This window comes from Nelumbo nucifera, chromosome 8 (genome assembly GCF_055504915.1).
Source record: "Nelumbo nucifera cultivar China Antique chromosome 8, China Antique-T2T, whole genome shotgun sequence".
Classification (NCBI taxonomy): Eukaryota; Viridiplantae; Streptophyta; class Magnoliopsida; order Proteales; family Nelumbonaceae; genus Nelumbo; species Nelumbo nucifera.
Window position 1 is genome coordinate 16,472,858 of NC_142656.1, and position 16,700 is coordinate 16,489,557.

General features: G+C 38.0%; 1 protein-coding gene across 2 annotated transcripts; it reads right to left on the reverse strand.

Moving 5' to 3' along the window:
- Nucleotides 1–2,308: 2,308 nt before the first annotated feature.
- Nucleotides 2,309–11,305, reverse strand: LOC104592528 (ubiquitin C-terminal hydrolase 22-like). Of its 2 annotated transcripts, XR_734420.3 has the most exons (4): nt 9,952–11,305; nt 9,268–9,392; nt 3,495–4,587; nt 2,309–2,968 (listed from the first exon to the last, which is right to left on the reverse strand). XR_734420.3 is itself a non-coding variant. In XM_010251946.3 (3 exons), exons 1-3 carry the CDS (start codon nt 10,815–10,817, stop codon nt 3,818–3,820), a joined length of 1,761 nt encoding a protein of 586 aa, XP_010250248.1. In that variant the 5' UTR covers nt 10,818–11,305; the 3' UTR covers nt 3,223–3,817. The 2 variants fall into 2 exon arrangements, 1 of the variants encoding a protein (XP_010250248.1); XM_010251946.3 differs by lacking the exon at nt 2,309–2,968 and having other exon boundaries at nt 3,223–4,587.
- Between the last annotated feature and the right edge of the window lie 5,395 nt (nt 11,306–16,700).

The window sequence follows — 16,700 nt, forward strand, 5'->3', positions numbered from 1 at the left end:
TCTGGAACCAATAAGACTTCCATTAAAAGCACATTACTAAGATCGAGACCTAGAACCAGAGGTAATGCCGAGCGTCAGGACACTTGACACATTTTTCTTTCTATTGATGTCCGAAAGGCATCAAACATGGTAGCTTGGTAAGTACTATAAATAAACAAAAGGGGATCCTATTGCAGCAGTAGTTTGCATTTTCCATTGTATTTTGCAAGGTTTCACAGTGTGATCGTAGTACTGCCATAGTGCCATCCATCCCATCGATATGAACATGAAAACTCGGACAAAATAAAATGAGAAGGTTGAAGCATCTGCACAAAGCTGTCCGCCGAGATTGCCTCTTGCTCCCTTTGATCCTCGTTATGTTTGTACAGATTCGTTGGGAGAGCCGAAAGTGAACTTGGAACAAGGGGATGGGACGGTTGTACATCAGCTACGCACTCATCTCATTCCAGTTTCTTACTTTCACTACATGAGAATATTCGTTGTCTTTGAGTTGATTTTCGTAATTTCATTATTTCAGGCTGAAAGGACTTAAATTTGTCAATTATACCAAAAGAAACAACACCCTGTATGTAGTATGTGGTATTAGGTATTAACAGTCATTTCTGTCGATCTGAGCATAAATCATTCCAAGGGCAGGCTCTAAACGGCTCTTCATTCAAAATCAAATCACCCTGTACAGGAAAACATAGTCCAATGCACACCAGCAATGTTGCAAGCAAAACCAGTAGTCCTAGCCTTAAATGTAATGGTTATTATGAATGAGTCCAATTGTGCAACTCAAACGTAGATTCATTTCAATCTTAAATGAATGATCTCGCTGAGACCTCATTTTTCCTCCCTTGTTTCTAGTGGGTATAGAGCTGACATATAAGTGTTAGATAATGTATGTCCTCCACTCCAATTAGAATGATATTTATTATCAAATGAAATCAAAACATTGTTATTTCATCTATGAATTATCGCTTAAGGTGGACATTTATGAGAATTATGTTAGCCAAATTGATGGGGCAATTGGACCCAAATGCTAAGGTTAGACTTAAGGTTCAATAAGTGATATTTAGTGAAACACCAACAAGGAACACTTCCAATTATGTTAAGAATTTTGGACATAGATGAGCAAAACTGAAAAGTTGTACTCGATCCCTAACTTGATAGTAAGCTATTTTTTGTGTACCAACCAATGAGATCTACTTAGGGTTAAATACTTATGTATATTGGAGAAGTTTGGAATAGCATTTGAATAACTTATCATTATGATAAGATCAGTCATTTTGTCAAACAAAGAATATCCTAGTTTATGCTCTCTGTAAAAGCCTAAAACTACCCACTGCAATTTTCAACTTTTCTTGAGATCGGTTTGTAAAATGTATTTATATCTATAAATAATTTATTTTATAAAAAGAATTTGCAAAATGTTTTAATCTTGGGAAGTAGTATATTGATATTATTGGTTTAGAAATTAAGAACAAGTGTCTACTTGGGATGAAATAAGATAAGCACTTTTCTTAGATTAAACAATTGGGCTTAGGTTATGTCTAAAACCCAAGCTCTACTTATATTTAAATGTTGGGCCGATAAGATTGGAGGTGATTCACTAGATTGCACATGGATTGGGAGCCGAATTCATGTTGCTTGAAAACTTGGTAGGTCTCATGCCATACAAGATTCGGGTTAAATTGATTGGTCAAAGATGTGAAAATAAAAGATTACTTGAGAAGTTCAATTTGTTTCCAACGAAACTATAGTTTAATTAGTTACTTGCCTAGTTTGATTAGGAAGTTAGGTAGTTTCTGATTGGGGAACTCCTTATAGGACTCTAGGAGTCCATCTCTATATAGGATAGTGTAAGAGAATTGAGACATTGAGTTTGTCCAGCAAAGCCTAGTTCGACCAAGGCTGAAAGGAGACTCTTCTTTCTTTTTTCTCCAAGTTTTCCCAACAAACACACAAACTTTTTGAGTGGTTAATTGTTCCATTCAACTGGAGATTTGAAATGCATAAAATCAACATCAATTGCCTAGGATCAAATTCCAACAATTTGGGCTACGCCATTCTTAGACTTGTTACACCACTTTGGGAGGTGCATTTGTAGCATCCAAATGAAGTAACATTTTACCCAATCTCTAGAACAGGATATGATGATTATTCTAGTCCAATCCTAGAAGGGAAAATTGTTCTCTCATAGAAATCCCAGCAAGGTTCAACCTTTTGGGCTAAGAACAACCCTTTCTTTTATAAGAGCACCAAATAAATGATCATTCAACAGAATCACCTGGCCAATGAATAGAATTATGGAACGACAAGACCATGGATGAGAATTTAAACCTTTTTTCTGTCTAAAAATCCAGTGTACAGGGCATGGTTTAAACTTGGAAAATTCTTACACAAAGTAAATTGGTTGAGCACGCTTGCAAGTATATTTGTTTAAGAAACTAGCTTGAAAACCAGTGCCTTATCATCCTTTGGGGGGGGAAATCTAACATAGACCTTCAAAAATGAATTGGGAACTTGTATTTTAAGTCCAGGTTTTGATTTATGAGCCAATAACAGTGCTTTCATGCAAATAATAAAGATACATTTGTCACATGTAGCACCATCACCTTGGGCCTCTTAAATTAGGTTACTCTTTCTTGTGACCAAAGAGAAACCTTGAAAACTGTACATGTACATTTGAGACAGGAGGATTCTGGATGAGAAAGTATTCTGGGTGCTGGCCTGCTGGGTTGCTGACCTTGGAATTGGAATGCCATAAATGAGAAGTTACTTGGAAAGAACATAAACCTTACTTAGAGACAAACACAAGGATGGCTCCCGCTCTATTTGCAACTCGAGCAGCCATTCTTTCCAAGTTAGATAATTTGTATTAATATTTTGAAACAAATCCAGATATCTCGTGATACTGTTGATTTGTCCGTAGCTATGGGACACTTGGTTGGCACACAATTCAACCTGGCAGTAATTACAGATCCTGCAAGGAAGATAATTTTAGTTTAGGATTAATATGCATAGCAATGCTTATAAATCTGTTTTAGGTTTTGGGTCATGGGGGTTCTTGCTTTGTTCTCTTCAGAATCAGCCATTGTTCCCTCCATATTTCTATGGCTAAAGGAGATTAATAATATAATGGCCTCCTGTAGGTTGGGATAGGAAGCCACCAATTACAAGGTCTAGACTGCAGACCCATGAAACTTTTTTGGAAGAAAAATTAATGAAAAACATGAATTAACCAACAATCTTTCACTACCATACCACCAAGAAACATGAATGAATGCTACACTGCTGTTGATTCAGGTTAATGTGGGAAACTAAACATCAATTTCATTCAGGTTAGAAGACAGAATTCTTTGAGAATGTAAAAATGGAAAAGAATTAGTACACCAGTGAACTACCCCCCCAAGCATTGTCACCTGAGAGGATCCATGAGAAGAAAAAAAAGAATCAACCCAGCTACAACACTTGAATATGTAGAAAAAAAAAATCAATGAAACCCATACCTTCATGGAATAAAATTTCCAACTGCCAGAGAATGCCTCAAAAATTCAGGCTCGCTTTACTCCCCAAATGAGAATTACAAATTTACTCTCAAAGATATTATTAGCAGAGAGCTCACAGAGATACTTGCTGCTTTGGCTATGATGGTCAGCAACCCAATAGAATCAGAAACTAATGTGGTATTGGTTTGGTGTAATAAAATGCTGGCCACAAAATTCTCTTTGATGAGAAGCGAAAGATACAAGTTTCCAGCTGTATTTGAAAATTCCAACTCTTTAGAACAAGAAGCTATTTATTCACCAAATTTCTGTTTTCTCAAGTATCATCAACCAACAACTTTTTCACTTGCTTTATAGTAAAGCATCTTCTGCACGTAGAACATCATGTATCCTTGTGCAGCTCTCACAATATTGTCACTAACTTGAGTGACCCACGCATCATCACACTTGTACCATTGATTACTTAACCGTAGGTAAGTCACATAATGACCAGCATCAAGTTTACCCGTGTGAGTCACAACTGCAAACAACTCAAACTCTGAAGATAACTCACTGGTAGCATCAGGCTCATCTCCATCAAATGCAAAAATTCGATTTCCAAACCTACTCCTTAAGATGGAAGAAGAGAGGTAAGGTGCCATGTCCAAGGAAAATGGGAACTGTAAATAGCGGTCAACCTTCCTCGACATATTTCGAGTTGACGAATGCTCAAACCTTTTGATGTGGAAACACGAAACTAGTGGAAGCTTTCTTATAGACATCTGTTTCAGAGATTCCTGCCTAACCTGACACTGTTGGCAGAAGAATTTCTGGTCTGAGCCTAGTTTCTCAGGCCTTGTAAAGCGATCTAAGCACCCCATGAGAGTAGATATTCCACAGCTTTGGCTTGAAATCATGGAATCTGGCTCACCATTGCAAGCATGATGCGACTTCGTAGAGACCATCTTTGCAGAATTCCCTTGGTTGGGTTCTAAATCCAATGAGATGTCTACACATGGGTCATAAGTTGTAGATGTAAAACCACATGCAGTACAAGTGACATCAGATCTCAAGATACCGGAGAATACTCTATGAGCAATACAACAGTCTCCACTGCCTGTGCAGACAACCAAAGAAGAGTGTCAAAATATGTAATGGTATGTGAGAAAACATAAGCTCAGAAGAAATAAGTGGCTTATTTCAAGTAGTTTGTCAAAGTGTTCTGTTAATGGATGGAACCACAAATCACCACCTTGAAAGACTATAAGAAAGTGAGGAAAACTGGTAGACAATAAAACCATGTGTAGATTAAATTCTACCTCACGATCCCCTTTAGGAAATGTGCACACAGCTATACTGAATTTTACTTCTACTGGAAGTGTCAATATGTACACAACTTCTAGAACAAATCAAGGTGAACACCACATATTATAAACATAAAACAAAAGACTCTTTGTATTAGATTTTTCTCTTCTCCCCACCCCCTGGGATGTCCTGCACTCTGAATAGAAACTAAGTTGAATGATAGCTACAACATGTTACTATGTAAGATAACTGAATTTCACTTTAAATTGAGCAAACCAGTCACGTCTATGAAATGGAGGTAGACAATTTAGTAAACAGAAGTCCTAGGTCATTTTAGGATTGTTATTTTTCAGTCAATCTTAACTAGAAACTCTTCCCTCTTCACATTGTGATATGTAATATTGATAGGATCCAACAATAAGATACCTCACTGCTTGTTTTCAATGTTTGAAAATTTAAAGCCAATTATCAATAATGGAGCAAAGACATTTTTTTGATAGATAATGATAATTTTATTAATTAGAATAAAAACAAGTATACATCATACATGATACAACTCCCCACAAAGAAGCACGAGGTGCAGCCTCCAAACTACATCATAAAGCTTACAATTGAGCCCAAAAGAGCTGATTCCTATGTACTCCTTGTTTGGCTAGGAAATCTGCCAACCCATTTGCCGATCTTCTTTCCTATTGAACTGTGACTGAATATTTGATGTTAGCCACTTAAATCTTCTCAAAGTCCCCCAGTAAGGCCAGGCTGCCATCTCCGGTTCTTTTAGCCATCCAATAACCAATTTGGAGTCACCATCAATCATTAAATGATGCTCCACCGCCAACTCTTTTGCAATTTCTGCTCCTTGTATCACAGCTTGGAGTTCTGCATTAACTGAATCTCCCATCCCTATAGGACCAGAAAATAGAGCTACAATCTGGCCCTCAGCATTTCTAAAGACTCCCCCTATTCCAGATGGCCCCGGGTTGCCCAAACTACTGCCATCAAAATTGAATTTAATGAAGCCTACATCAGGAGGCTTCCAATCCACCAAAGACTTGCTTCTGACTGCAGAACTTTTGGCTAGTTGTTCCCAATTCCAACTTATATCATCAAATAATGGAGCAAAGACATGGCACCCCTTGATTTCAAGCAGCAGTATCACCACATTCTAGAACACAGGGATCTGCTCATTATCTTCACCAAAATAAGACCCTCTAAGGAACCCACCATGTGAAGCACATCCAAATCAGAAGCAACAAGAAAATATTATGATGGAAAAATTTAGACCAAGGAGAAGTGTACTCACTGGAGGGAAGAAGGTGTCATCCCAACTCCCAAACCTTCCCAATGAAATTAGACCATGAAGTTGAAGAAAACTTGTCAATGCCCTAAGGCCAGAAACTAGATAGACTGACCCTCCCTGCAGTTGAATATTGCTGTTATCTCTTGTCTTAACTATTTTGTGTACCACAATGAATAATTTAAAAATATAGGTGGGAGGACTTCAAATCCTCATTAAGAGTATTTATTTCTTCATCTCTAACTGAACATGCTTTATTGGTATTACAATATATACATCAAACTATACAAGCAATATAACCCATCTTTATGTACAAACACGTAGCCCATGCTGTTCCCTTGTTCCATGGGGAGTTGAACATTGCATGCAACACTTTTCAACCCAGGGGAGACCTCCCAAGTTATTGTTTGTCTATTTCCTAGAGCTAAGGAATCAACAATGTTATTGGCTGTTCTCTAGTTTGATGTCTAAACTGCAATGCTCCTACCATTCCTCCTTTTAGCCAATCTATAACCACTTTTGCCATCCTCAGCCTTGGATGAAGATGAATGCTAGCAATTCAGCCCCCATGGAATTTCCAGTACCTATTGAGCCAGAATAAGCTAAAATGGCCTCCCCCTCATGATTTCTGAAAACACCTCCTACTCCTAATGGCCCTTGGTTTCCCAGGCTACGGTCATCAAAATTCAATTTTACCATCTCATTAAAGAGGGTAACCAAGATATCTTAGGCCTGTCCCTCAGGAACATTTAATTTTTTCTCTGATAGATCTACCATCTTTATCTGTTGAGATCTAATCTGCTTTTATATAAAGCGCATGTAAATTATGTGCCAAACACCATAAGCATCTATAACTCGGCTTCTCCTTGTGGGCAATTTAACCCTAACAACCTTGGATTGGCAAGATCAGAATCTCATTACAGTCTGGTTTCTTTTAGTCAATCTATTCTAGTGTTCTACACGGACCCCCCTGTACTATGGGGTCAGTGACAGACCCCCCTGCACTTTTTTTTTGCAACAAAGCCCCCCCTAACTTTGGCCATTAGTCAAAGACCCCCCTCTGTTAGTGTTCCGTCAGTTAACTTCGAAAAAGATTCTGATTTTACTGTTTAAAGTTTTCTAAATGCCTAAACTACCCTTCTTTATTTTAGCTTTTTCTCTTTTTCTGTTATTATCTTCATCCCATTTACTTTGCTCAAACTACCCTCTTCTCTCTCTATGGTCTCAACTCTAGAGTACAGAGAAAGAAAATGAAGAACACTAACAGAGAGCTTCTGAAGGGGATCCCTCTGATGGCTGTGATGGCAAAGTTGAAGAACAACAAGCAGAAGCTCTCTTACATCTCATTCCTATCCAAGATAATCCACTCTCTGTCATCTTCATCTCTCCAGTCTCTTCTCTCACCCAAGTTCTCCAGGAATGCCAACTGGTTTTTCAACACCTCAAGGAGGCCAAGATTTTGTCTTTCGGTTCATGTTAAGGTTGTGCTGGACAATCGTGCTGGAAAATCCATCACCACTAGAACCTCCACTGCTGAGATTGAAGAAGCCTTCTCGGTGATTGAAATCCTCCTGGTTTTGCCTTCCAGAGCAACTCTATTCACTACTTTCATTCCCCGTGTTCTGGAACTGCAATCAAATCATTGCATAAAGAAGAACTGAGTATATTTGGCAATCAACATCAATAAGTCTTAATAGAAGGCTTGAGCAGTTAATTCGTTCTTCACAACTCACTAAGCAAGTGTACAATTCTTGAAGAATGGGTGGTTCAGTTCAGCATGATTGTCATGATGAACTGATCTTGTTCAGTCCCAAGGGAAAGAAGTGATGAAAAGATAGAACATAAGCAGAAAGTTTTGAGTAGTATCAGTTGATTAAGGAAGTGAGAACAAACTAAATCAAACTATTCTGGCCTTGAGCAAAGATGAAACCAATGACAAAGAGATCAGACCATGGTAGCATAGGCTGTCTTGCCTTCAGCAAAGAGATCGGACACGAGACCTTATGTTTAAATAACAACCCTAATTCTGGTTGCATGTTGGTGCTGAGATTCATGAAGACAAGGCCTCCTAACTTTTATTGGTTTCTTTTCCAGCTCAATCTTAGCACGTGATTGTCTTCATCTCAGAATTCCATGATACTGCTTTGTGTTCACATAAACAGGCTTCCTAGCTAGAAGACAGTGATGGTGCCTTGCATAATACTGACGTTACCTATGAACTTGCAGATCTGGGCAATACGACCACACCCACAAAAACCTTCATCCCCTAAATATCACAAGAACTTGTGGCTGTGGTGAACGGATCGTTACGATTAAAGTTACTTTTGGGCCAGTTAGATTTTAAGAGAGAATGGCAACAAAAGAAAATTTAAAAAGTTTAAAGGGTATTTTGGTAATTTAACACCTTACGTTACCTGATTTAACAGCCGAGGGGGCATCTGTCACATGTAAAAGTTCAGGGGGGCCTTTGTCGCAAAAAAAGTGCAGGGGGGGTCTTTGTCACTGACCCCATAGTACAGGGGGGTTCCATGTAATTTACCCTAATGAATTTGCTCCATTAGGTCATACTCAATAAAAAAATGTATTTAAAAACAATATCCTTACTAAATTTCACAACCTCCGATACCTTTCCCCAATCAAAAAGTGTGATCCCCTGATAGTATGAGCCCCATGTTACACAGTAAACTTCATAAATCAAATTTAAAATGATAAAATGCTACTAAATTCAAAAGGGTCAGAGAATATCTAAGAAAAACAAATCTACATGACCCTCTACTGTACCTAAAAAGCATCACTATGTACATTGTATATAACATGCCTTTTACAGAAGAAGTGCAGCATACAACATCAAGAGCTGAATAAACAAATAGCTTTGAGAAAAATAAATTGTATCAATCAAGTAGTAGGACAGTAAAAGCACCCCATATATGGTGTACATGTGGGGAGTCCCACACCATAAGATTGATTGGATATATAAACTACAAGGCATAAAACACCCATTTCATATAACTTTCTATTTTGGTGATATCATCATATGGATAGTGTCCATGCTGGAACCTGTCTAATAAAATTCCAATATGCCGCATGTTAAACATCCAGGAAGGCAGAAATAGTTGACAAAAACTCAAAAGACAGAAACAAGTAAAGGAAAGGGAAGGAAATGTAAATAAATCTTCAATATGCAAAGGAATTTACCTTGTCTCTGGGGCCTACATTGGCCTTTCTCCACATTTTCATGGATACCATCAAGCATGGAAATGAAAAATTCATGGGCATCCTGCTGTTCATAACTTGCTAGGTTTGCTGCGTGTTGCCACCAACTGCAACAAAGTCACAGTTTTCAACAATCAAAAAACTGCTGCTTCATTATCACAATACTTTCAAAATTCCATCCGTAGAAGTAGAACCCACTTGATTTGGTACTCAAGAAAATCTACTGGTGCAGCAAAAAGAAATCAATTATACAACTTAGAAAGAAGCTTCCATCAAGAAAACTGATGACGAGACAAAACCATGACGGGATGAACGAAAAGCACACCAAATTGCAATATTTCAGTTTGGTAGGAGATAACGTGTACTGCAAACTTATCTTCTGATGCTCAATTTACTTCGGATAGAAATAAAAAAGAAAAATACACAATTATATTTTATATGAGCATTGCCACCACCAACATTGAAGAATTAGTCTAACAGTAACATTATCACCATCAGAAAACAATAACATTAACAGAGAACACGAAAGATAGAGAAGTCATGCTGAAAGGCTGAAAGATATGAAATTCAGGCGTATGCATAGGTCCTAGCTGAAACAATATAAAATCCAATAAGCGTAGGTAAGATGGTGAGATTAAAGAACAAAACTTTGACATCAAATCAAACCTGTATAGGAATTTCGCAGGGCTATACGGCGCCCGATCACCGGAAAAAACAGCAGAGAACATCGCATCCATGTCGCAAGCCAGACACAACCGCAAATTCCTACTGTTATCGTGTCCGATGGCATTCTTCCTAGGAACATTACTGACATTGTTCTTCTGCTGACAAACGTAACGATTATGGCGATCACTTAAGAAATAGTTCCTCAGTGGTGGCGTATGAAGCAGTGCTTGCAAGACCGAATTCATGAAACAAGTGTTGCCAAGATTGTTGAGCCCCCGCAATCCCCAAGGCAAACCCACCGAAGGATCGCCGTCTCCCCTCTGCAACGGACTCGAACACCTTCCCATCAAAACGCGCTCTCTCGGATCAGGCGCCCAGGGCCGGTAATCCACCCTCCTCCGTTTCCTCAGATTCTCCGGCGGAGCAGCGGGCATCGTTGATCCGCCAAGCGTTGAAGCCTCCGTCTGCGCAAGAACAACCGCCGCATCGAAGTCTCGATCGTAGACCTGGTCGCGACATGCACAGCAGAAGAGCTCGGCGCGGTCGACGTCGACAGCAATCTCGTGACCCGGTATCATCGACTCGGCATGAGCGGCCGCATGGGACGACTCGGGCGGCGAGTGGCAGAAAACGGCGGCGCAAGCGACGCATGCATAGAGGCGGGGGCGAGACGATTCCCCGCAGGAGCCGCAGCGAGGGACCTCGTCCGGGTCGCGGCGGATCGCGGCACGGCCGAGTGGCTTGACTCGTAGGCATTCCTGTAGGGCTCGGAAGGGCTTGTGGCCATGTCTGGATTTGAAATCGGAGAGGTGAGGACACGGCAGGGGAATCTGACCATTTCGATGGTGATTGCTGAGTGATGACATCGAAAGAGCCCTGGATGCTGACGATGTTCTGCAGAAGAGTATAAGAAGAAGAAACCCTAGTTCTGCAGGGGATAAGCTTCATGGATTGATCGAATCAGTCTAAAAGAAAAGATCGAGAAATCCGGGGATTGAAACCGTAGGAATGCGGAGCTAAAACAGAATCAAAATCCGTTGTTTTTATTGTGTCTGACTCTGAGGTTACGGGAATTCTTTTGGGGTTTCTTCATCTTTTAAAAAATCAAAACTTCTACCATTTCACTTTGATTTGATTTCGGCGAGAGATAAAGGAAAGATTTGATTTTTATATGTTTCTGGTTTTAATTGATTTTTATTCCTTGCTGCTTTTGCTGCTGGTTTGGATCCAAATAGAGAGGAGAGACCGAGAGATTTCAGATTTGCGTGTGAGTCGAGGACTCGAGGTTGAGAGAGAGAGAGAGGGTGAGGAGGAAATTTTATTCCTTGCTCCTCTACTGACTACTGACCCCTGAGCTGAGGGCTATTTTGGGTATTCTCTTTACTACTTAAAGGAAATTGATTAGCCCTACCACTACAGTTTGCAAATTGCAGATTGCACCGGTGCAAAATTACGATGTATAAAATGATTTGGGTGCAAAGTTTGATTCATTTTTGTCTGAATGTTTACTTAAGGTGAAATTACATGAGATGTTAAGGCTCCGTTTGGTTTGTGGGATGGGGATGAAAAAAAAGGAAATATTCTTTTTTTTTTCATTTGTTTTAAAGGGAGATAGGGGGATGGGATGAGAAAAAAGTGGGATGTGAGATCCTAAAATTGTGGAATCGAGGTCGCACCAAAACCATGCGACCCCGGTGGAAAAACTCGAGTTTTTTCATCTTCATCCTCTACCCCGCCGTTGCTGCACCACTAACGCTGCTGGTAGCCACTGTCACTCGTTGAAGATGTTTCTGCCATTGGTAGAACCCAGATCGACGCAAACACAAATCGAAGGTTTTTTTCCATGGTACAACTTGGATTTGGGTTCGTAAACATAGATCGGAGCTTAGTCATGGAGTTCTCTGTCTCTCCCTCCATCTTCCTCTTCTCTCTTCTCCCTCACCTTCTTCTCTCTTCTCCCTCGTAACAGTGTTTTCCTATTATTTTCCCATATATAAAACCAAACAATGGAAATGTAATTTTTTACACTTTCCTATCCCATCCCACCCAAATCTTCCCACAAACCAAACGGAGCCTAAAGGCTTAGTGTAGAGGGAGTGCAAATACAAAGATGTAGAGTGCTACAAAATCTTGTCATTTATATTACTTTGTATGTCTTTATAATTAAAGCCTCTAGTGGCTCTTGAGGGCTCGGAGAGGAAAAGAAAACCAATTGATGAGGGATAATTTGGCACAACCTAATAAGTAAAGGTCACGTGGATTTGATCTGCCAGTAGGATGACAACTCAGCAAGAGGAGCCTAGTCAACAGTTTTCAGAGCTCAGGTGTTCGGTCACATCGATACAAAGCCACATCAGCATTGAGCCACCTCGGTATAGAGGCACCTCGGCACCTAAGCCAGTTCGGAGCCCAAGAACCAAAGTGACACGTAATTGACTCCATAAGCTTCTCAGCGGACTTCGAACCTCTCGGGATCACGCCGCGTAACGGCAGGCCTTGTCCTCTCCCCACCTGGATCGGGCAGTAATGATAGACTTCATTGACTGATACGTTACTCCCTGTCTAAAGTGGAAACGTATCTCATCTACTCAGGCCAAAGATCCCGGAACCGTTTCGTGAGACCCACGGCAACTCAACTATATAAGGGCATCAACCCCTCTAGGGCCCAAGTACGTGCGATTATTTACACCCAAGCTATCTAGCATTCAAGCTTTTAGCTCGCAACCATAGCAAGAATACTAACTTAAGCATCAGAGCGACCTCACTGGGTCATCCACCCCGGTCTCTCTGATCTCTGTTTTGTAGTTTGATCCAGTTTGCCATGCGAACAACGTCTAGGCAACCTTCCAGCTAGAAGCTTTCAGATTGCGCATCATCACCGACCGAGCACAGCAGAAGAATTTACATTCTTTTCATTTTCATTTCCATACATTTGTACTAATGTATATAAAATTGCATGGCAATCAAACGACTATTTGGTTTGAAGGAAAAAGTAGGTAAAGGAAAGGAAAGGTAAGGAAACCTTTACAAACCTTGTATGAATTTCCCTACATTTTTCCTTCAAACCAAACATAGCCTAAGAAGTATCTCTAAGTGTTTTGACAATTGAACAAATCTACCCCACATTATTGCATTATTGCATCCATTCACATGTGATACCACATGACTTATTGTGAATTTTTTTAAAACCCATTTTTACCTTCTTGTGGGTGAAAATACCCTTCAACCATAGCCCTTTTTGCACCTTTTTGGTATCACTTATTTTAAGCACTTATTCAAATAAGTGGTGGTACCACACAATTAATGGAAAATAAATACTTATTTATGTTTGACAAAGAAATGGTCAGAATAAGTACTTATTTTGAAAATAAGTGCTTACAAAAATAAACAACCCTGGACCAACTTATTTTAAGAACATATTGAATAAGCGCTTGTTTTTTTTGTTCATGGAACAAGATTGTCTCCAAACTTTTTTTGAAATTTTCATCAAATGCCCCTCTCTTTAGAGAGCCCTATCATCTTCTTCATTATGTGCGGCATACCAAGAGAAACAGTGGTGAGAGAGTGCAATCAAGTGGTTGACATTCGACAACTTCCCCTCCCCCCATTCCCTCTACATCGAAAGTTATTTACCCACTTAGGAGATTGGTATCACTTTATTGACCCCACATAAATCTAAAAAAGAACATGGGTATCTTGGTCAATGGGAACCAAAATCCCATTGACCAACTTCCCCACCCCTCAAAATCCAAAAAAAAAAATGGATGGGCCCTTTAATCCACATAATTTTACAAGTAACCAATGAACTTCAATTTATATTTTATTTTTAAATATTTTTAATTTTTCATTTCCACCTTTATTTAATGACAAAAAAACTTTTCATTGAAAAATATTAATAAAAAGTTATTTATATAATAGATAAATATATACTATATTTGAGCAAAATCATTTTATTTTTGCACTAATAGGAATACAAAAATTCGTTCAAATAGAAGGATGTAAACTTGGCTTGATTTTCCGCTAGTAAATTTAGGTTATGTTTGCTACAATGGCTGTTTTCACTTGAAACATTAGCACTTCAAAGCCAAGGTGTTTTGAGCTTAAAATGTCAATTTATTGTTTTTTGAGGTTGTTTTGAGTTAAAATGGTTATAAAATATTTCTACAAGGAATGTAATCTAGGGTGTTTTGGGGGAAACCTTGATGTTTCTTCCATCAGCTGCCCATTTGAAGAAACAATCCAATGACTTTCTCTTAGTTGGTGTCCTACATGGTAGTGTAGAGGTATATTTTGGTGACATGTTAGCAAAGATAGATATACACCATGAATACCCATAAACCCTACCTCCGAAATGAAAAATCTTTTTTTTTTGGTTCTATGCTTCTATAACCATTAGATCTGCATCTAGATGTTAATCTATGTTTAAGGACGAGCAATCATCAGAAAATATTTATTTTAATTTTGGTTGTTAGATGAGAGTTAATATATTGGGGGTGGTGTCACATTGAACATAAACATTCCATTTAAAATGTCTTTGGCAATAGTGTCAATACCAAACACACAATAATGTTCAAGGCAATACTGCTCAAAACACTTATTCAATGCCCAATCATCATAAGTACCAATCAAAAAAGTTGGCATTTTAACATGAAATTCCATTACTTCTGCAAATGATTTAAGCTTGAAATGATAATAATACCAATTACCAAACACAACATTATAGTGTCATGTGTGGTTGTGATGGGTGCAAACACAAATCTCAAACCAGAACCAATCAATTTTACATTGACTAACAACTTGAAGTGTAAAGTTTGCTTCAAAATGAAAGAAAACTATGCTCAGCTTAGATCTACTACCACAAAGACACTACCTACACATATCCACAAGGCATTATAGCCATCCATCAAGAACATCTCCCCATGAATGACAAATGAGATGTTCAAGATGTATGATTGTAGTGTCTAGTGAGAATTGTCATGAGTAGAAGATCTGAATGCAACTTTGCTCCGGTATTGAATGCAAAAATGATTGAATTACTTTTATTTTTAATAGAAAATAAATTCTTGTCAAACACCTACAAAACTGAATCAAAGTGCAAATTTGCCTCCTAAACAATCTCTCACATCTAAAATTCCTCCTAAAACACATCTTAATCTATATTATAAACCATCTAAAAACCAAAAATGTGGGTAAACTAATTAATTAAATTAATTTGGGTAGTTAAATTAATTTATGAAATATTTTTTATATTTTCTATAATTACTGATGTTATTGAATATTATTTAGTAAATATCAACACCTAGACTATAATTTTTCGTAATTTTGGTAAATTGAAAATTTTAATTACTAAGAAATTCTTGCTGAAAATTACTGATTTTGGTAATTTAATTTCAGAATTTTTTTGAAAATTAATTATTGAAATAAATAATTACTAAAAAAATAATTAAAATATTAATAATAAAAAATTATCAGTAATTTTAAGCAATAAGTAGTTATTGATATTTTTCAGTAATTTTGGTCAATTTATTAATATTTAATGATATTATCGAACAATAATTAAAAATTTTCAGTAATTTATTAATTTCAATAAATATAAATTTATTTATTTTTTGTATTTTCAGTAATACACTTTGCCCCCTATTTTCCAATTAGATTAATTAACAGAAAATGTTAATTTACTAAAACACCCTTTTAAAAATTTGCATACGTAAAAGAATGACATTTCAAAATAACAAAAATGGGTAGGACAAAGCACATTATATATATCTTTTTCACTCACTTTGGATGAGAAAGAAGAAAAAAGAAGGATTTATACAAATACCTAAGAAAATGGTCCCATAAATTGAAGAAAGGGTAGATTGGAGATTTAGAAATATTAATATGATAACAGTCATATGAGAACCGTTTTTTTAAGCTAGCCAAGGGATTAAGTGTCACTACCCCAAATTACAGCGTGGATAATCTATAATCGAACGCTACAGAAATGGACACGTGTACAGATGATGGTTGAGTGAGCTAGGACCCACTTCAAATTTTCCTTCTTGTTTATAAAGAAAGCTTTTCCATCTTTTAACGAAGAAGCAATTAGTAGTCCTGGTACTTACTACTAAATATAGCAGTAGTACTGGTACTCTATTCACGGGAGAATATTGGTAGATAGATTGAGGATAGTCCTTTTGATGTAAATCCTACAAAGTCGTTGTAGATTGATGTTTCATCCATAAGATTAGTGGGATCTTTTTGTCAGGGAGTTGTACCCTCTTCTTTTCAAACCCTAAGATATCTGTTTTGTTAGAAGATGATCTAGCTACTGGGGCCTGCAAATTGAACACAGTACTCCAGATTTCAGATCAATGAAAGTGAAATATACACAAGTGATGTGGTTGTTGGTTGTATCAGGCAATGTTTGAGACACGCGTCCAGTAATTAAGGGATCCGAGGTGGCCTATGTTGCCACCTGTCTAATTAGCTTGTGAGGAATCCGGATAGGATAAATTCCAATAAATTGGCTTCCACCTTGTTGTAACCACCAGATGGCTAGCTATTAATGATCCAAATGGAGATGTTTCTAATGCACACCGAAAGTGATGTAAAGCTGGTGTGAGGAGCAAATTCAGTTTCACAATGGAGTGACATCTCAAGTTACAGTAGTGCCAGATTTAACATCTGCCACATGAATATAACAAGATGGTCCATGTCATCATGCCTCTCCTTGTTTCAAACCTCCTTCTGATTTTTTACTTTTTTGA

Bases quoted from the DNA above. Each gene is read 5' to 3' on its own strand.
- LOC104592528 (XM_010251946.3), bottom strand. From the start codon at position 10,817: ATGTCATCACTCAGCAATCACCATCGAAATGGTCAGATTCCCCTGCCG. The intron at 9,393-9,951 runs GTTTGATTTGAT...ACTTTGTTGCAG, and splicing joins CCTGCGAAATTCCTATACAG to TTGGTGGCAACACGCAGCAA. The intron at 4,588-9,267 runs GTAAATTCCTTT...TTGTCTGCACAG, and splicing joins ATGTAGGCCCCAGAGACAAG to GCAGTGGAGACTGTTGTATT.